This window comes from Pelobates fuscus, chromosome 10, assembly GCF_036172605.1.
Source record: "Pelobates fuscus isolate aPelFus1 chromosome 10, aPelFus1.pri, whole genome shotgun sequence".
NCBI classification, from domain to species: Eukaryota; Metazoa; Chordata; class Amphibia; order Anura; family Pelobatidae; genus Pelobates; species Pelobates fuscus.
This window is the reverse complement of record NC_086326.1, coordinates 38,815,697-38,837,375: the sequence shown is the minus strand read 5'-3', so window position 1 is coordinate 38,837,375 and position 21,679 is coordinate 38,815,697. Positions and strand designations below refer to the sequence as shown.

Genomic DNA, 21,679 nt, shown 5'->3' with positions numbered 1-21,679 from the left:
GCTTCTGTGTCAGGTTGGATGCCTTGCCCATTTGCACAGTCAGTGCCACCACTCATATCTGTTTTAACAATAGCTTAAGCTTTAGATTTTAAAGAAATCATTTTTTTCACTGTAATAGAAGATCAGTTAGTTGTCTGCAAGCGTCTGGGTGTCAGGCCTACTTCAGCGTGTGCTCTGCAGACCTGTGCCAGCGTGCTTTGACAGTTGCCAATCATATCTGGTGTCTCTTTAGCGTGCTTTTACAAAGAAAAAAGGTTTCCAGTGTAAGCTACTAGCAGACAGTCAGTGTCCTTCAAGCGGCTCTGTCAGGCCTTCCTTCAGCGTGTGCCCTGCACAACCCTGCCAGCGTACTTTGACAGTTGCCACTCATATCTGGTGTCTCTATAGCGTGCTTTTACAACCAAAATTTTGTTTACACTGTAATAGAAGAGCAGTTGCCTGCCTGCCAGCTTCTGTGTGAGGTTCACATTGGATACTGTGCCTACTTGCCCAGTGCCACCACTCATATCTGTTTTAACAATTGGTTAAGCTTTACATTTAAAATAAATATTTTTTTTTCACTGTAATAGAAGAGCAGTTGCCTGCCTGCCAGCTTCTGTGTGAGGTTCACATTGGATACTGTGCCCACTTGCCCAGTGCCACCACTCATATCTGTTTTAACAATTGGTTAAGCTTTAGATTTAAAATGAATAATTTGTTTTCACTGTAATAGAAGAGCAGTTGCCTGCCTGCCAGCTTCTGTGTCAGGTTGGATGCCTTGCCCATTTGCACAGTCAGTGCCACCACTCATATCTGTTTTAACAATAGCTTAAGCTTTAGATTTTAAAGAAATCATTTTTTTTCACTGTAATAGAAGATCAGTTAGTTGTCTGCAAGCGCCTGGGTGTCAGGCCTACTTCAGCGTGTGCTCTGTAGACCTGTGCCAGCGTGCTTTGACAGTTGGCAATCATATTTGGTGTCTCTATAGCGTGCTTTTAAAACCAAAATTTGTTTTTCACTGTTATAGATTGAATAGCAGTTACTTGTCTTCAAGCGGCTCTGTCCGTCCTTCCTTCAGCGTGTGCTCTGCAGAACTGTTCCAGTGCACATTGCCAATCATATCTGGTGTCTCTATAGCGTGCTTTTAAAACCAAAATTTGTGTTTCACTGTTATAGATTGAATAGCAGTTACTTGTCTTCAAGCGGGTGTCTCAGGCCTACAGTGTGTGCTCTGCAGAACTGTTCCAGTGCACATTGCCAATCATATCTGGTGTCTCTATAGCGTGCTTTTAAAACCAAAATTTATTTTTCACTGTTATAAATTGAATAGCAGTTACTTGTCTTCAAGCGGGTGTCTTAGGCCTACAGTGTGTGCTCTGCAGAACTGTTACAGTTCACATTGCCAATCATATCTGGTCTCACAGTAGCTTGCACGCATAGTACCACTAATCCCCCAAAAAATGACAGGCAGAGGCAGGCCACCCCGCAGGGGCCGTCGTGGTCGTGGTGCTGTGATTCCCTTTTGCCCTAGAATAATGCCCAGTTTTCAGAAGCCACGTACCCTGAACTTGAAAAGTTCTGAGGACATAGTTGACTGGCTAACACAGGACACCCAATCTTGTACAGCCTCCGCTCGGAACCTTGACGCACCATCCTCCTCCAGCTTAGCTTCAGGCACCTCTCAAGATAGCACTCACCCGCCTGCCGCCACCACCAAAACTAGCACCACAGCCGCTTTACCTGGTATGTCAGAGGAGTTATTCACACACCCGTTTGAAGAAATGAGTGATGCGCAACCATTATTGCTAGAGGATGTAGATAACAGGGATATGTCTCAGGCAGGCAGCATTAAACACATGGAGGTACGGTGTGATGATGATGATGTTGTACCCGCTGCTGCTTCCTTTTCTGAGTTGTCAGATACAAGCGAAGCGGTTGATGATGACGATGCGTCCATGGATGTCACGTGGGTTCCCGCTCGGCAAGAAGAAGAACAGGGCAAAAGTTCAGATGGGGAGACAGAGAGCAGGAGGAGACGAGTTGGAAACAGGGGGGGGTCGTCGCAAGGAGCTAGTGGCACAGTCAGACAGCATGCATCGGCACCCGGGGTCAGCCCGACAGCACGCCAATCAACGCATGCTGTGTCCACCACCAGAATGCCGTCATTGCAGAGCTCAGCAGTGTGGCATTTTTTTTGTGTGTCTGCCTCTGACAACAGCGATGCCATTTGCAACCTGTGCCAAAGGAAACTGAGTCGTGGGAGGTCCAACACCCACCTAGGTACAACTGCTTTGCGTAGGCACATGATCTCACATCACAAACGCCTATGGGATCAACACATGAGTACAAGCAGCACGCCTACTCTAAGCCGCCATCCTCCTCCTGGTCCAGCATCTTCAGCCACGTCAACCACTGCTGTCCTTCTTGCCCCCTCTCAACCATCCGCCACTCCGTCACTTGATAGCGGCATTGAAGTTGGGCAAGTTGACACATGTGCCGTGCATGGCACATGTGTGTAATCTGATCGTACAACGCTTTGTGCATAAGTACACAGGCTTACAGTACGTCCTGAAGCAGGCCAGGAAGGTGTGTGGCCATTTCAGGCGTTCCTACACGGCCATGGCTCACTTTGCCGATATCCAGCGGCGAAACAACATGCCAGTGAGGCGCTTGATTTGCGACAGCCCTACACGTTGGAATTCAACACTCCTAATGTTCGACCGCCTGCTCCAACAAGAAAAAGCTGTTAATGAATATTTGTATGACCGGGCTGCTAGGGCAGCCTCTGGGGAGCTGGGAATTTTTTTGCCACGTTACTGGACGCTCATGCGCAATGCCTGTAGGCTCATGCATCCTTTTTTTTTTTTTTCAACGCATATTAAAATTTTTAGTATACAAATGTAAAAACATATCCTATGCTTTACCCATTTTACAGTACAACTGTACACATGCAACATAAAATAAATCACTGAAATTCAACAACACAAAGCTTACATGGGCTTTGAGGTGTTTGCCAAAATGCATGTATTTGTAGCCCAGATATAACAGTGGCTATAATTAACCTATGTAAACTTGTCACATCTGGCACACTTATACATTACTAAACACAGAATAGTAGTGAACTAAAAAACAAATTAAAAAATTCTGGTATTTGAAGAATATATTCAAATCATTCGTTTTCTGCCTACATTTTGTCATTCAGTTTTCAATTCAGTACAAATAAATGTTCAGTGAATAAACAGCTTAATATGGGGTTGTTGCTTGCTAAAAACAGACAGTTATGCTTTCTTCAGAAAACAATTATTGAACATTTGAAACTCCCATAGAAAGTATGGCTTTCAACTTACCGAGACAAATTAAAATTTCAGCTTTGATGTTCAGCACATTACATGTATTTTTTTCAATATTTCGCTAAAACATAACAGTTAAAAAAAACCAAAAAACGTAAATATAACAAAACTACAACATTTATGCAAAAGGTTGAGGTCCTGCAGTAAAATGTTGATCAGATAAGAAGTTAGGTGGTATTATTTGTGAAAGCGGGTAAGAGAAGAGATTGGCTGGGTCAATGGACAATGGATTTACTGCATGAGTAGGGGGCAACATACCATGCCAGCCAGGGTAGGCTGCTTCTGGATACAATGGAAAAGATGGATATGGGGGACCTGCTGGAACAGTATTTGGCACATGGAGTGGTGGCATAATATTAGCACCCTGACTCTCTCCTATAATTACAGAGAATTCTCCTGGGAACTGAAGGCCATTGCTCAAATTTTGGAGCATATTCATGATCTCAGGCATGCCAACTTTCTCTCCTGTATCCTCAGAATTCTGATTCCACTGCTCAAAATTTGGGAAACCTGGAGGAGGGAGCCCTTGCTCGGCCATTTGTCTCTCCTCTCGTTCAACATCTGCTAATATGTCAGAGAAAATATCATCTGGGATATCCAAACCTTCTTTATGTTTCTTGGAAGATTTTTTGGGATAAGCTGTCCCGGAAGGATGGCTTGGAAGAAGCAAGATCAGAAGCAGAATAGGATGGTTGTCTTCCAAACCTGGACCTCCCAAAGGACGCAATCTTTGAGGGATGGGTTGGCCGGCAGGTAGAGGCACTAGGAACGCCTCCATGCCATGACTTCTGATGATTGCATATCTCAGCTTCCGATTAAGATAAGAATACAGCTGAGCATATGAAACTGCATCACTTGACGTTCTTTGATTCAGTCGGATCACACACATGTCCTTGGTGCACTCTGGCCAGATACGATCCACATATTCCCAAACAGACTCTTGCAAAATGCATCCTTCGGATGTTAACACTTTTGGTAAATCCTGGCAAAGATGACTGCTATAACCAGACTCTGGCGTGGCTGTAACTTTAAACTGCTTTATAGAGAACATGTGAAGGAATCCCTTCCACACACTTGAGTCTGCTGGATCTGTGAGTCTAGTATCTGGATCATACAATTTCTTGTTCTTCTTTTCAATGCATGAAGAATGTTGATTGCCATTAGTTATATGGTGTTTCCATATTTTCTCTGGTTTCTTGGTAATTACCCATTGGCTTAAGTCAGCATCACCTGGGGGGTTTATCAGCCCTTTGCATATAAGGCAGTCCTGATCTAAAAGGTGGCTCTTGTCTTGGGATGTTGTGTCCCTTTTCTCTGAGATGCAATCCTGCTGAGAATCCTGAGGCTGCCACACAGAATCAGACAGATCCTCTAGGGTCAAGTTCTGATCGGGCACGGTATCAATTTCAATTAACCCCTTGTGTGTCAGCTTTGTCTGAATCTGGTATGGCTGTCTTTCCTCTTTCTCGATTAGTTCCAGTGCATGTTTTCTCTTTTGAATTCTCCAGTTGGCCAGCTCCTGTGCAGCCATTTACGTTGCACTCATTAGAACCAAACACTGTGGGGTGATTTATGGCCCCCACCCACCGCGCAGGGGTGGGGGCCGAGGGGGGGAGGACAGTAGGTCCCCCCATTGTGATTTATGGCACCCACCGCGCAGGGGTTGGGGAGGACAGTAGCTCCCCCCAGTGTGTATCATGGGCTTTGAGGACAGGTGTCAATCCATACCTGCCAAGTGACCCTATGTAGGGGTAACAGTCCCTATTCTGCTCTGTGTCAGTGTGTATCATGGTCTCTGTGGACGGGGAACAGTCTCTATTCTGCTCTGTGTCAGTGTGTATCATGGACTCTGTGGACAGGGAACAGTCCCTATTCTGCTCTGTGTCAGTGTGTATCAGGGGTTTTGAGGACAGGTGTCAATCCATATCTGCCAAGTGACCCTATGTAGGAGGAACAGTCCCTATTCTGCTCTGTGTCAGTGTGTATCAGGGGCTTTGAGGACAGGTGTCAATCCATACCTGCCAAGTGACCCTATGTAGGGGGGACAGTCTCTATTCTGCTCTGTGTCAGTGTGTATCATGGTCTCTTAGGACGGTGAACAGTCTCTATTCTGCTCTGTGTCAGTGTGTATCATGGTCTCTGTGGACAGGGAACAGTCTCTATTCTGCTCTGTGTCAGTGTGTATCAGGGGTTTTGAGGACAGGTGTCAATCCATATCTGCCAAGTGACACTATGTAGGGGGAACAGTCCCTATTCTGCTCTGTGTCAGTGTGTATCAGGGGTTTTGAGGACAGGTGTCAATCCATATCTGCCAAGTGACCCTATGTAGGGGGAACAGTCCCTATTCTGCTCTGTGTCAGTGTGTATCAGGGGTTTTGAGGACAGGTGTCAATCCATATCTGCCAAGTGACCCTATGTAGGGGGGACAGTCCCTATTCTGCTCTGTGTCAGTGTGTATCAGGGGTTTTGAGGACAGGTGTCAATCCATATCTGCCAAGTGACCCTATGTAGGGGGAACAGTCCCTATTCTGCTCTGTGTCAGTGTGTATCAGGGGTTTTGAGGACAGGTGTCAATCCATATCTGCCAAGTGACCCTATGTAGGGGGAACAGTCCATATTCTGCTCTGTGTCAGTGTGTATCAGGGGTTTTGAGGACAGGTGTCAATCCATATCTGCCAAGTGACCCTATGTAGGGGGAACAGTCTCTATTCTGCTCTGTGTCAGTGTGTATCAGGGATCATTAGGATAGGTGTCAATCCATATCTGCCAAGTGACCCTATGTAGGGGGAACAGTCCCTATTCTGCTCTGTGTCAGTGTGTATCAGGGGTTTTGAGGACAGGTGTCAATCCATATCTGCCAAGTGACCCTATGTAGGGGTAACAGTCCCTATTCTGCTCTGTGTCAGTGTGTATCATGGTCTCTGTGGACAGGGAACAGTCTCTATTCTGCTCTGTGTCAGTGTGTATCAGGGGTTTTGAGGACAGGTGTCAATCCATATCTGCCAAGTGACCCTATGTAGGGGGAACAGTCCCTATTCTGCTCTGTGTCAGTGTGTATCAGGGGTTTTGAGGACAGGTGTCAATCCATATCTGCCAAGTGACCCTATGTAGGGGGAACAGTCTCTATTCTGCTCTGTGTCAGTGTGTATCAGGGCTGGGCTTTGAGGACAGGTGTCAATGTTAGGTGATTTCTGCCCTTTATGGATTAAAAGCAGACTCTGCATCAACTGTGCAATTTTCCATGGGAGTTTTGCCATGGATCCCCCTCTGGCATGCCACAGTCCAGGTGTTAGTCCCCTTGAAACAACTTTTCCATCACTATTGTGGCCAGAAAGAGTCCCTGTTGTTTTTAAAATTCGCCTGCCCATTGAAGTCAATGGCGGTTCGCGCGGTTCGCCGGTTCGCGAACATTTGGGGTAGTTCGCGTTCGCCGTTCGCGAACTGAAAATTTCGGGTTCGCGACAACACTACTCCACATCAACGGCACCCCCCCCCCCCAAATCCCCAGGTACTATTCCACATCCCGGATACGGCAGTGTCACGCCGTCTTGGGGTTGACTTGCCTGAAAGCAGAGTCACACCGGACCAGCACTCCTGTCCGCCCTGAACGCACAGGTGGATCAGTGGCTGACTCCGCACCAACTGGAGATTGGCAAAGTGGTTTGTGACAACGGAAGAAATTTGTTGGCGGCATTGAATTTGGGCAAGTTGACACATGTGCTGTGCATGGCACATGTGTGTAATCTGATCGTACAACGCTTTGTGCATAAGTACCCAGGCTTACAGGACATTCTGAAGCAGGCCAGGAAGGTGTGTGGCAATTTCAGGCATTCCTACACGGACATGGTGCACTTTTCAGATATCCAGCAGCAAAACAACATGCCAGTGAGGTGCTTGATTTGCGACAGCCCGACACGTTGGAATTCAACACTCCTAATGTTCAACCGCCTGCTCCAACAAGAAAAAGCCATTAACGACTATTTGTATGACCGGGGTGCTACGACAGCCTCTGCGGAGCTGGGATTTTTTTTGCCACGTTACTGGATGCTCATGCGCAATGCCTGTAGGCTCATGCGTCCTTTTGAGGAGGTGACAAACCTAGTCAGTCGCACCGAAGGCACCATCAGCGACAACATACCATTTGTTTTCTTCCTGGAGCGTGCCCTGCGAAGAGTGCTGGATCAGGCCGTAGATGAGCGTGAAGAGGAAGAGGAAGAGTTGTGGTCACCATCACCACCAGAAACAGCCTTATCAGCATCGCTTGCTGGACCTGCGGCAACGCTGGAAGAGGATTGTGAGGAAGAGGAGGCAGAGGAGGAATGTGGCTTTGAGGAGGAGGAGGAAGACCAACCACAACAGGCATCCCAGGGTGTTCGTTGCCACCTATCTGGTACCCGTGGTGTTGTACGTGGCTGGGGGGAAGAACATACCTTCAGTGAGATCACTGAGGACGAGGAACGGGACATGAGTAGCTCGGCATCCAACCTTGTGCAAATGGGGTCTTTCATGCTGTCGTGCCTGTTGAGGGACCCTCGTATAAAAAGGCTGAAGGAGAACGACCTGTACTGGGTGTCCACACTACTAGACCCCCGGTATAAGCAGAAAGTGCCTGAAATGTTACCGAATTACCGCAAGTTGGAAAGGATGCAGCAGTTCCAAAATAAATTAAAAAGTATGCTTTACACAGCGTATAAGGGTGATGTCACAGCACAACGGGAATCTAACAGGGGAAGAGGTGAAACTAATCCTTCTCCTCCCACGACCACGCCGGCAAGGACAGGACACTTTACAGACGTGTTGTTGATGGAGGACATGCAGATCGTTTTAAGTCCTACGCATCGCCACAGCCCTTCGGGGTCCACCCTCAGAGAACGACTCGACCGACAGGTAGCAGACTACCTCGCCTTAACTGCAGATATCGACACTCTGAGGAGCGATGAACCCCTTGACTACTGGGTGTGCAGGCTTAACCTGTGGCCTGAGCTATCCCAATTTGCGATAGATCTTCTGACCTGCCCCGCTTCAAGTGTCCTGTCAGAAACGACCTTCAGTGCAGCAGGAGGTATTGTCACTGAGAAGTCGCCTAGGTCAAAAAAGTCTAGATTAACTCACCTTTATTAAGATGAATGAGGGATGGATCCCGAAGGGACTGACAGTGGGCGATACATTCGACTAAAAAAGGCCTGATGAGGGGGACATAACAGGGATTAAACTGATAAGAATAGTACTACTTAACACACCACTCCTATCTGGTGGCACATTAGATTGCACGCGCAGTGCCCCAAATTTGAAGTAGGTGGACCGACCAAGCATCTTTTTCCATCTCCCGGTTCCTAAAATCGATGCCATATACACGTCCCCAGATAGGGGACGTAACAGGGATTAAACTGATAGGAATAGTACTACGTAACACACCTTATAATAATGCAGAGAGAGGCAATGCAGAGAGAGGAGTCTGAAGAAGAGGAGTCAGAGGAGGAAGGTGGCTTTGAGGAGGTGGAAGACCAAACACAGCAGGCGTCCCAGGGGGCTTGTTGTCACCTTTCAGGGACCCTTGGTGTTGTACGTGGCTGGGTGGAGGAAGAGACCTTCAATGACATCAGTGAGGACAAGGAACGGGACATGGCTAGCTTGGTATCCAACCTTGTGCAAATGGGGAGTTTGCGGTTGTGCAAATGGACTGTTTGCGGTTGTTTGCAGTGCGTTAAACGGGGAGTTTGGTCTGTCACTGTGAAGCGGACGTAACCCTTACACTACCTGATTGATACAACATCATACCTGATGTTTTAAAGCACATTATTCCAAACAATTTAGGAATGTTAGGTGATTTAGGCCCTTTATGGCTTAAAACCAGACTCTGCATCAACTATGTAATTTTCCATGGGAGTTTTGCCATGGATCCCCCTCTGGCATGCCACAGTCAAGGTGTTAGTCCCCTTGAGTGGGTTTTAAAATTCGCCTGCCTATTGAAGTCTATGGCAGTTTGCCCGGTTCGCCCGTTCGCGAAAATTTGCAGAAATTCACGTTCGCCATCCGCGAACGTAAAATTTTATGTTCGCAACATCTCTACCAAAGTAGCATCAACGCTGGTTTCACCTGAAAAGCAATGCTGCCATAAGAAAAACATAAATATATAAATATATATATATATATATTATTATTATTATTATTATTATTAACTGTTTTTACTTTTTTCTAACATTTAGCACACTTTCTACAACAGATAATTCAACCTGTGCACTCAAATGTTTTTAACGCATATATAGAGCTTCAGAAGACTTTAGCTGCCTCGTATGTAATAATATGAAATCAATCTATTTGTCTTCACTGTACTTCCAAAGCAATCACCTTGCCTACAGCATTGATTTCACACAAGGAGTATGCTACATACAGTCAAAGCAGCAGTTTTTTTTCTTACTCGTGCTGGTTGTATTACTAAATTAGAGATGACTATGCACAGTAAGTATCAATGTAGTCATGTCTAAAATATTTAAAAAGTTATTCACTAAAATGATAATTCTAAGTGAATTCAAATTTAAAGGCACACTATAGTCACCAAAACAACTTTAGCTTAATGAAGCAGGTTTGATGTATAGATCATGCCCCTCCAATCTCAATGCTCAGTTCTCTGTAGTTTAGGAGTTAAATCACCTTGTTCATGCAGCCCTAGGCACACCTTCCTGCATGTGACCTGCCCAGCATTCCTAAACACTAATTCATCTAATGTTTACACTTTACTAAGTCATCTAATGTTTACACTTCCTTTATTGCAAATTCTGTTTAACGTAGGATTTCTTATCACCTGCTCTGTAAATAGCTTGCTAGACCCTGCAGGAGCCTCCTATAAGTTATTAAAGTTTAAATTACAGAGCAAGAGAACTGTTTAAGTAAGTTACATCTCATGAAACCATTTTGTTTTCATGCAGGCTGTATGAGTCACAGTCAGAGGAGGTGTGGCTAAGGCTGCAAAAAGAGAAACAATGTGATTTAACTCCTAAATGGCAGATAACTGAGCTGTGAAATTACAGAGACATTATCTATACACTAAAACTGCTTCATTAAGCTAAAGTTGTTTTTAGTGACTACAGTGTCCCATTAAGATCAAAGTAGGCAAACTGAAAGCATAGCTAAATTAGAGAATTTTAACATATTGGCTATTTTTTTTAATTTTCACTTTGAATTGTCACTTTCTGTGAATAACCATGTTAGTGTTAAAATATTGCTTAAGATGAGTTTAATTTAGAAGGTGTACTGTACACCAAGCATACCTCGACATTCAGTCCCATCTTCGTTTTCCTCTCTTCCAGGACTGCAGGTGCAGCTCCCAATAGAAACCATCCATTCTCCCTCCCCTCCACAGTGTAGACTGAGGCGAGTTGCACCCACTGGTTGGGCTCCAATAACACAAGTTCCTGTGGCTTCTGCCAATGATGCCCCTCCATCCCCACTTGAAGGAGTATCTGGAAAAGATGCCAAGCTCCTTATTGTTGCTGGACACTTATTGAAATAGACTTTTACACCAGCTAATGAGAGGCAAGCTCCTGAGTCTACAAAGGCCAAGTAGAATCCATTCCTGTTAACTGGTCCAAAGTCCAAAGTCTTTTCGTCCATTCGAGGTCCTAGGCCTCCCTTCGCTGGGTCCCTTGTGAAACTTTTTCCGGCTCCAATAGTATCCACTTTAACCCATGCATCTTCAGTCCATTCCAGTTTCTCATCCTGCATTTCTTTGTCTACCTGACGATAATAAAGGGTAAATGTTTCCCTGCATGCCAGATGATGTCTTCTGGGGGGTGGCCGCAGACTAGCACAATCTCGGACAGAAAAGCGCAGCTTTATGAACACTCGCCTGGCTCCTTGACTTTTAATATATCCAGTGCGCAGCCAGTTAGTCTGGTTAGAACGTTGTGCATATGAATTGCAGACTTCATAAGTCCTCAGGAGTCGTCGTTGGCCATCTAAGACACTAACTTCATCCCACTATGACAGAGAAAATACGTTATGCCAGAATTATTGATATCATACATTTTAGCATAATTGTGTGCAAGTCAGCTAAATCATGTGTGTATTCTTCATTGAGTATGTCTGGGCTTTTGCGTCAGTGAGAGCTCAGTTTGTATCTGTCTGTGTAAATATGTGTCAATTAGACTTGGAGATTTGTTTTGTTTAAAACTGCAGTTGAAATTAATTCAGGCCGGTTGGATGATTGTTCGAATTTCAGTACTGTGAGCTGAAATGTAGCTGAATCACAAACCAAATGATACGCACAATAGAGTTTTGGTTCATGATTCTGATTAAGAGATGATTTATAGTAAAAAAACAAAAAACAAACGTAATTGATGACTAGGGGGCAGCCAATAAATGTTGATTTTATTGACAAATCAAGTGAGAAGAACCGAATAGAGGGAAACAAAAAAAAATGTTTATATAGTATTTAATAAATACCCAATATATCAATATATGAATATAGATTTTTTTTATGCTCCTTTTATTTTTCCCTCTATTGGTTACTTTTTATCACATCACCTGTGAACCAAATAACCATCAGTGTACTCCAATAAATATATTTACTTTATTTCCCCATGTATGCCTGCATACTACTCAAGTGCTATTATATTATAGGGCTGTTATAACAATTTTCCAAGGCTTTTTTTTTTTTTTTTTAATGCTTCAAGTCTTGAATGTTAATATCAAGTACATGATTCAATATGATTTACTCACCCCTCCCTCTGGGTAGGTGGTCCAACCAATTTCTGAGGTTTCCTGAGTTGTATCAAGAAGAATTTCTGTATAAAAATTACAAACATGAATGGGATATATTAGCACTTTTACTATATTTAACATGTTATCCATATGTATATATTTTTTTGTTTTAAAAGGAAACTATAGTGCTAGGAAAAAAAACTTGTTTTCCTTGCACCATAGCCCCCCCCCCCCTTGCCCCCCCCCCCCCCCCACATTAGAATTTCCCCATAGGAAAGCATTATTCAATTGGAGTCCTCATGCTACTTCCAGCATCATTTAGGTGACCAAAAGTGGTAGACAGCCACTAGATGAGGCATTAACCCTAGCAAGTAATTAATGCAGTTTATAAAAACTGCAATAATTACATGCTCAGGTTTAAGAGTGATGGGACATTGCACCCAGTACACTTCAATGAGCTGAAGTGCTCTGAATGCCTACAGTGTCCCTTTAAGTTTCAGTTCAACAGAAAGAAATTACCAGTTCCACCAAATAGTTGAATGAATATATGTGTGTAGAAGCAGAGAAGATCATTTTAGGTAAATTTATATTTTTTTTTTAGGTGAGGTATTACTAGAGCTTGTGGGGTGTTTTCCCTTATATTTCTGCCCTATTGTTTACACTCAAAGCATTGATCAGCTTGGTCAGTAATGGATCAGATTGATACTCCGAGTTTTATTCATTCAGAGTCGCAACTGATTTCCCCTCTGGCTTCAACAGCCAGACTTTGGGAATTAAACGTAGGGTTCACTCACTTGACCCCAGAGAAGAAAATACACTGTATAAATGTCATACCATCTACTAGGATCACAGAAGGCCTGTTTGGATGATGTTAAACAGAGAGAGCAACAGAGAGGCATTGACTATATCAGAGCTAGAGTCCAGGATGTTTATCTCATCCAGTGCTGGATATCTATACTGTTTCTCTGAAATCTGTCATTTTCCATGTCATGATCAGTCATGAGACTGTCTATCAGTCTGAAACACCAGGATATAAAATGTACTAAAGTTTTATAAATTCAGCACATAGCACCATGCATTGGAGATCTCAAATGAAATAGCATGTGGATATCTGTGAAGAAGGCTATGTTTATATATAATTTAGAATCCCAGCTGATTTGAATACTACATGGCCTGAAATGTGAAATGCCCTGATACATTCTAACAATTCCAAGTTTACTGTATAACTTGTGTACTTTAATGGACATGCATCACTTGATAATTATTTTTGCAAACTAGCATTTAACACTTTTGAACAAAACATAATAACACAAGAAACTCTTTGACCAGTATGTAATAAACATTTATAAACTTACTATAAAGCTGGTCAGATTGCATTTGTGGGTATGCCTCTCAGCTAGGGGAGTTTATTTTAACCTAATCCCTCCATCTTTCACAACCATTTCAGTTTCAGACCAGTCCACTAAAGGCAAAAACAGGCCATCATTGTGCAATAGCAGGAGAGAGAAACCTGACACCAGAGCTGGCCTGCAAGGTTAAGAAATCTTCCAACTGTACATGCGTAAATCTGTCAGGCATGCCCAATGCACTTTTTAAGCGTTCCTAAGGATAGGACACTGATTGGTTAGATCAGTGTCTCCCATTGAGTGGGTGTGAAAAACATAAGAAAGAAGAAGCAGGTTAATATGAGAAAAATATTGCTTTTCTGGAATGCAGAGCGAGGCAACCGGCCAACTCATACTAATGAGTTGTCTCAAAGTGATGCATTTCACTTTAACTGTTGATTCATCTTTCATCCTCTATGCTTTTCTCTCTGTCGTTCTTGTTCTCTTTCAAATTCTAAATTTGGACCTCAGTTTAATACATTGATAAGGTTTTTAATTAATTTAATATTTTTGGATAACCTTTTAATATGATTGCTTCAAATTATTAAAATATTTTACAAAATATATACTATATTTAAAAATATATCACTATATAAAAAAATATAAAATTATGGTAATATTATAATATTTGTTCAAAATATTAAATACATTTACCAGTTTATCCAAAAATATTAGATTGAGGCCCAAAATTAAATCAAAGTTAGCATTATGTCATTCCACGAGTTTCCTACCAGTTTGCAAAATATTTTGGCCAGATTTTCCAGGGCAGATGTCCTCTCACTGATCAAGAGATTCTATTTTTGTATGTCTCTGTATTTTTATTATCATTCTGACAGTCTTTCCTTATGGAATCATCAGTAAAAACCACAATGTACTGAACTGAACACTAAATTGCAAAAAAAATAAGCAAAAATAGCCAATTTGGAATAATTTTTTAACTCTGCTACATTCACAGCTTGGATAGTTTTACCAGCATTTTTCATTTTTTCATATTTTTTTTTCAATTTACTATATTTCATTGTTTATTGAATAAACCATTTAGCGTTTCTCTGCATCTTTTTCATTCACTTATGAGTTTGGGATTTTGTTATTTGCAGAGAAAGAAAGTAGGTCACGAGCATTTAGCAGCTGAGATCTAGCGCTGACCAGTCACGCATTGTGTGACTGTTGGCCGACTGTACACTGTGTGTGACATGCAACATTCATTGTGAGTGTGACACAGAGACACTTCCTCACTAATGAGATCTTCTCTTATGCAAATCAACTCTCAGCAGCATATCTAACCCCCATTTCAATGCCATTATCTAGAAACACCAGGGACAGAGCACAAAGTTAATCTTTAATGTGTGAGAACGTGAACTAAAGGTGAGGATGGAAAATTATCGCAAATGATCGGGGCAGTTTGGGAGAGAAAGAAATTTCCTGTATTTTCATCCAGTTGTAATTGGGAGAACAGGTGTAGGTATATATGTTTTGGGTAAATAGTGGTTCTGCTTAGAACAAGTAGAGGTTTATGATTTTGACCAAGAAAGCTGTAGATGTAAAGGAGCACTGTATTCACAATTATAACTTCATTTAGATTACGTTGTTATAGTGCCTGATGTTCTCCCACCTGCCTTATCAATCCCCAAATGTCAATATTTACTAGTTAAAAGGCTTGGATGTGAGTTACTTCCTGGTTGTCATATCCTACCATACCGTGATGCGACGTGCGCATGTGCTGTGCCATCACAATCTTACATTGAGAATCATTGCATGTGACTACTGTCTATGAGACATGCCTCCAGAATGACATCAAACTAGGAGTGAGCCAAAGCCAAACAGTGTCAACATATGATAATGATAGTGATCTCCCCCAAGCCACGTGTGACGTTATGACACATTGCGGGAGGTGGCGGGGTTGCTAGGATACCCACAAACAAACCTCACAGTGCTGCTGTGAGAAAAATGTGTAGTAAAAACAGTGTACATCTAAAAAGTATAAATCTAAAGAAGAATACCCAGCCACATGGAGGAACTATATAGCAAAATACTAAAGAATATAGTACCAGCTATACACAAGAAGGGTAACGAAGTGAATCAAATATGTGATAAAAACAGTGAAACAGACAAATATAAGGTGAAATACATGTGAACTACATGTAAACATTCACTTCCTTACCCCATTTTTCTCACGGCAGCACTGTGAGGTTTGTTTGTGGGTATTCTAGCAACTACGCCACCTCTCGCGAGACGTCATGACGTCACACGCGGCTTCCCGACAATTCTGGGTGTAATCAGTTTCTGGGGGATCACTATCATGATTGGTAAGTGTATTTCACTATTTTATTATATATTTACACTGTTATAGTTGCAAGAAAAAGTATGTGAACCCTTTGGAATGATATGGATTTCTGCACAAATTGGTCATAAAATGTGATCTGATCATCATCTAAGTCACAACAATAGACAATCGCAGTCTGCTTAAACTAATAACACACAAAGAATGAGATGTTGCCATGTTTTTATTGAACACACCATGTAAACATTCACAGTGCAGGTGGAAAAAGTATGTGAACCCCTAGACTAATGACATCCCCAAGAGCTAATTGGAGTGAGATGTCAGCCAACTGGAGTCCAATCAATGAGATGAGCTTGGAGGTGTTGGTTACAGCTGCCCTGCCCTATAAAAAACACACACCAGTTCTGGGTTTGCTTTTCACAAGAAGCATTGCCTGATGTGAATGATGCCTCGCACAAAAGAGCTCTTAGAAGACCTACGATTAAGAATTGTTGACTTGCATAAAGCTGGAAAGGGTTATAAAAGTATCTCCAAAAGCCTTGCTGTTCATCAGTCCATGGTAAGAAAAATTGTCTATAATCGAGAAAGTTCAGCACTGCTGCTACTCTCCCTAGGAGTGGCCGTCCTGTAAAGATGACTGCAAGAGCACAGCGCAGACTGCTCAATGAGGTGAAGAAGAATCCTAGAGTGTAAGACTTACAAAAGTCACTGGCAAATGTTAACATCCCTGTTAGCAAATCTACAATACGTAAAACACTAAACGAGAATGGATTTCATGGGAGGATACCACAGAGGAAGCCACTGCTGTCCAAACAAAACATTGCTGCACCTTTATAGTTTGCATAATAGCACCTGGATGTTCCACAGCAGTACTGGAAAAATATTCTGTGGACAGATGAAACCAAAGTTGAATTGTTTGGAAGAAACACAGAACACTATGTGTGGTGAAAAAGAGGCACAGCACACCAAAATCAAAACCTCATCCCAACTGTGAAGTATACTGGTGGGGGCATCATGGTTTGGGGCTGCTTAGCTGCATCAGGGCCTGGAAGGATTGCTATCATCGAAGGAAAAATGAATTCCCAAGTTTATCAAGACATTTTGCAGGAGAACTTAAGGCTATCTGTCTACCAGCTGAAGCTCAACAGAAGATGGGTGTTGCAACAGGACAATGACCCAAAGCATAGAAGTAAATCAACAACAGAATGGCTTCAACAGAAGAAAATACACCTTCTGAAGTGGCCCAGTCAGAGTCCTGACCTCAACCCGATTGAGATGCTGTGGTATGACCTCAAGAAAGCGATTCACACCAAACATCCCAGGAATATTGCTGAACTGAAACAGTTCTGTAAAGAGGAATGGTCAAGAATTACTCCTGACCCGTTGTGCACGTCTGATCTGCAACTACAGGAAACGTTTGGTTGAAGTTATTGCTGCCAAAGGAGGTGCAACCAGTTATTAAATCCAAGGGTTCACATTTTATGACCAATTTGTGCAGAAATCCATATCATTCCAAAGGGTTCATATACTTTTTCTTGCAACTGTACATTATATTATCTTGAAAAAGACCCGCCAAGGTCGAAACATCGATCTTTTTCACGGAAGTAATTTTGTTGTTTTCATATTATTAAATCACTACTGTATAGTCCTGTGAGTGCACCCTGGATTTATTATTTCGTATATGTACTAACATGGCTGGCACCCAGGCCAGTCATTTGATTTTTTTCCTAGAAAGGAGAGTGCCGAGCATTTCTAAATTATATAAAACTTGGCACTCCACCTTCCACTTAAGTAAAGGTTGCAGCTTGCCTGGGTGCCAACCGTCAACGTTGAACATTAAGAAAGCAAATGAACAATGATGCACTCACAGGTCTTGAAAACAGGAAAACTTGTTTTTTAAAATCTCAAAAAGCTGTGTACATTCAATCAACGTTTTGACCCCATTCAGGTCTTTTTCCAGATCATCTTGAAAAAGACCTGAATGGGGTCGAAACGTTGATAGAATGTACGCAACTTTTTTATTATTTCAGTTGCATTTTAATGCATTGCTTTTACAATGCCCTATAAAAGAGGTCAGCTCTAGCCTGCACTAACCCTTTAAAAGGTTCCCATGTCACAGTGTATGCTATAGATATGTAAGGTTATCTGAGAGAAACATAATAATTTCATTTAAGTGAATAAATATTGTATAAGCAGATTTTATAGCAGGTTGTTTTCCTGGTTTATTGATGTAACTGGGAACAAGGAGCTGATTTTTGTCTTAGGGATAACAGGAGAAAAACAACAAATCCCTTACTTAGTCATATATAATACATGCCGCAGGAGCAGATATTTATAGATTTCAATTTACACATACTTACATCACAGCGAGTTACATCTTCAACAGAAGTGAAAAGTAATATCAAGTAATTATTCCTACATTCTGCCCAGACACGGTAATTATCATAAACATACAAGAATAGCATCACTTCAAGGAACAAATTATTGTATTAGTAACTGATTTCTTGGGACAGACTTGAAAAGACTACAGTAGTGATAAATATTAATAAAAGGGTATATTCTCTGCTCTAATGGATACTGATTGGAGCAACTTAAAACTTAGACAATATGTATTTTCCTATGTCTAATTTAGTATTATCATTTCTTGCTAATATTATTAGTTTTGTATTGTTCTTTGTCTTTACTTCTCTCCATAGAACAGGGGTAGGCAACCTTCGGCACTCCAGATGTTGTGGACTACATCCCCCATAATGCTCTTACACCCATAAAGCTGGCAAAGCCTCATGGGAGGTGTAGTCCAAAAAATCTGCAGTGCCGATGGTTGCCTATGCCTGCCATACAACATAGACCCTGATTTAGTATTATTGGCAAGGTCCATCCAGGTCCAGTTGCCAATAAGCCATGATTCCTTTTTCTTTTGTGTACCTATTTTCCTGTTTTAAGTCAACTATTTTTCTAGTTTGCCTATTTTAGCCTGAAATCCACTTTCAATGTATGACAATTCTTACTTTTGGAAAAACCCTGTAAAAAATGTGTTCTTAAAAAAGTGCAATACAACATAATTTTAGATGGTGTACTGACAATTAGAAAAAGTGCATTAAAGCTGTAATTAAAGGCTACAAAAGATAACAACAAAGTGAAAATCTATAACATTATTGGCTCTTGTATTCATTGGTCTGGTTGTTTTATTCTTTTGTCTCTTTCAGCTTATTAACTAGAAAGATAAAAACCCATCCATAAACATTTGCAGAATTCACTAATAGCCGGACATCTTGAGCTGCCTAAGAATAAATACATTTCATCATTTTTGGCTATTTGTTGTCAGTTCAATTCTTCTGCGGGAATAAAAAAAAAATACTTGAATAAATACATAGTAAGAAGTGAATAAACTTACAGCTACACTAAAATAAAGCAAAGATTTAAAAAAAAAAAAAGCATTGTAGAAATTCTGAAACACAATGCCTATCTGTGCTCATTTGCATGTCAAGCTGGGAACTCTGGGATGGTTTGCGGAAACATAAATTCTCAAGTTCTGTAACCGACAGGGGTTTCACAAAGCACAATTTGAGATATAAAGGTGAAGGTGATCCATAACAGTTATTTTTGTATTTGCACTGTGGTGAGTTTTACTTACCTGGGTCCTGGGTCTCACCACATTCTTTTTGGTTATTAGCTATATGTTCTCAGAGAGACTATAACTGCCAAACCAGGACTTGCTATTCTGACGAGACCCAAATTTATAAATTTATGCACACGCACATAGTGGGACTTTTTGTCATATTTGATGTGCATGTGTTTAGTCTGAAATGGCAATGAGTAAGGAAAGTTTAGTCCTACTGAATACATACATAGTGTTCCTACTTAGGAGGGACAGTCCCTAATTTCAACCCAAATCCCTCTGTCATTCTTTTCTTTGCTAATGTCCCTCTTCGTATTGTTGGTTTATCTGAGTGTATAACAGAACTCTGCAGCAATAATACTCCCAGTAATGTGTCTTTAAACTACAATAGAAATCAGTCTTTGTAAATAAGATACATCGTTCTTATTCTAAATTACGTTTTAGTTCCATAAAGTGTTATCAATAACTCACCTACAATTTCTCAAAACAGCTCCGCCCCTGGTAACCGCCTCCTTCACACCCCTACAGTAAATGTGTCCCTCTTTGTCCATTTGAAATTTAGGTGGGTATATTTACTGCAAGGGGTGTTTGTGCTTCTTAATTAATAATGGTTTACACTCACACTGTGATTTTCTTACACACACATACAAACCCAGCAGCCAGTACTAAGTTCAGATAAGGACGTCCACTTAGCCGTAATCAATCAAATATCCAGTGAACAAACAGCCTGCAGGTGTAGTATCTGTGTGCATGTATCTGCATGGATAAATGTATTCAGTGCTCAATCACTATGATACACGCATGGTAGGAAGCATTAACTATTTATTGTTTAAAACCAAGTACTTTTAACACTTTTCTATAAAGTAGGATCTTTGTCCAACAAGTTAAAAAAAATTATGTGAGATTACAATAAATAGAGGTTTATTTACCAAACTTCCAAACTGAAATCCAAATAGCAATATGTAGGCAAAACATGATGCTTTGGAAAGGAAAATGTTTTGCCTTGCTTTGGCCAATCTGATTACTGTTCTTTACATTATTGAATAAATCATATATAACTAAATTCAGTTAGATATGATAAGATTACCTTTTGCAATTCAAATGCAGTTTTCTCATTGAAAAACTATTCAATTACAAGAGATAAGCTGATCTTACCCACAGAGCCAGAAATACAGGGGAGGTTATTCTCAAAACTCTGAATTATAAAACATTGAAAACGATATTGGAAAATACAGGCAAAAATCACCACCGTATGATTTTGGGACATTCTCCAGCTAAACTATAATCACATCATTGAAGACTAATGTTGCCTACATTTTGCAGTTTGGATTTCAATTCATTACATTTCAGCATTTGCTGATTAAACAGCAATCTATTGAGGCACTGTTTCAGGTTTAAATGGAACATTACACTATTAAATTATCTTTTATTATTGTATATATCGCAATGTGTGTCATGAGTTACATTGTATCTTGCATACATGCATATATAGATAAAAAAGTATATATATGAATCTCGTGTTATAAGGGCAGAAAAAAATGCACAGAACCTTATAGCTTAGTTGCCAAAAGTGAAAGATCTTTCCTTGGTTAAACCCCAGAAAGGCTTCCAGAAGAAGATTAAACTAATGTGGTTGTTGCAGGTACCATTTACTCACCCTCCAGGAGGGATGCGAGAGGCAGTAGACAGGAGATGCAGAGAAGTCTCCTAACAGACATAGTGCAATCACTGTCCTCACCACACTGGGCATTGGTCCTCAAGAGTTGTCCAGTGCTCCGTCAGCACACTCACAACTTAGTCGCTGGGAAGATCATGACCTCAAAATCACTGAGAGGGAGATGGGTGGGACACAGTGGGATTTTGTTGTTATCCATTTTCTGATGTTCTTTTTCTTTCTTTTTTTTCTTGCCTTGTCTTACAGTTTCTCTGCCATGTTGCCCCTATGGGGTGCTCACTGTGGCCCCTCCATGCAGTTGCTCACTCCCCAGAGTCATGCAGCTCTCTCATGCTGCTGTTAAAAGATCAGTGTGTGGCTGTGATTCCTGAAACCACACTGCCCACCCCCTCCCCAGCTGTCTGTCTAATCTTCTTTTTTCCTCCCTCTGACTTTCTCTTCTTCTACTCACAATACCCTTTGCATCCTTTCTGCACGTTTCCATCTATAAGCACGTTATCAATTATTTTCCCCAAGAAGAGACTCACAATTTATCCAGTATCTGTAAGAATATACTAGGAATACTTACAACTCACTGGCTTTAATTCAGGCACATAAATATCACAATTAAATAATCCATTAATTATTTTTTTAACCTTACTGAACACTTTTATTTAGTTTTTTTTTTAACATTAATGATGTCAGAAATGT

The 21,679-nt window shown here is 41.4% G+C and overlaps 1 protein-coding gene across 1 annotated transcript in view; it reads right to left on the bottom strand.

Moving 5' to 3' along the window:
* Positions 1-21,351, bottom strand: part of LOC134575585 (ephrin type-B receptor 5-like) — a 69,858-nt gene extending 48,507 nt beyond the window's left edge. Inside the window, exons 1-3 of the mRNA XM_063434905.1 lie at positions 20,972-21,351; positions 12,048-12,112; positions 10,598-11,306 (exon numbers count right to left, since the gene is read on the bottom strand). Of these exons, the coding sequence (XP_063290975.1) occupies positions 10,598-11,306; positions 12,048-12,112; positions 20,972-21,032 (835 nt within the window). The 5' untranslated portion in view covers positions 21,033-21,351. The remainder of the gene's footprint in view (positions 1-10,597; positions 11,307-12,047; positions 12,113-20,971) is intronic.
* Positions 21,352-21,679: the final 328 nt, after the last annotated feature.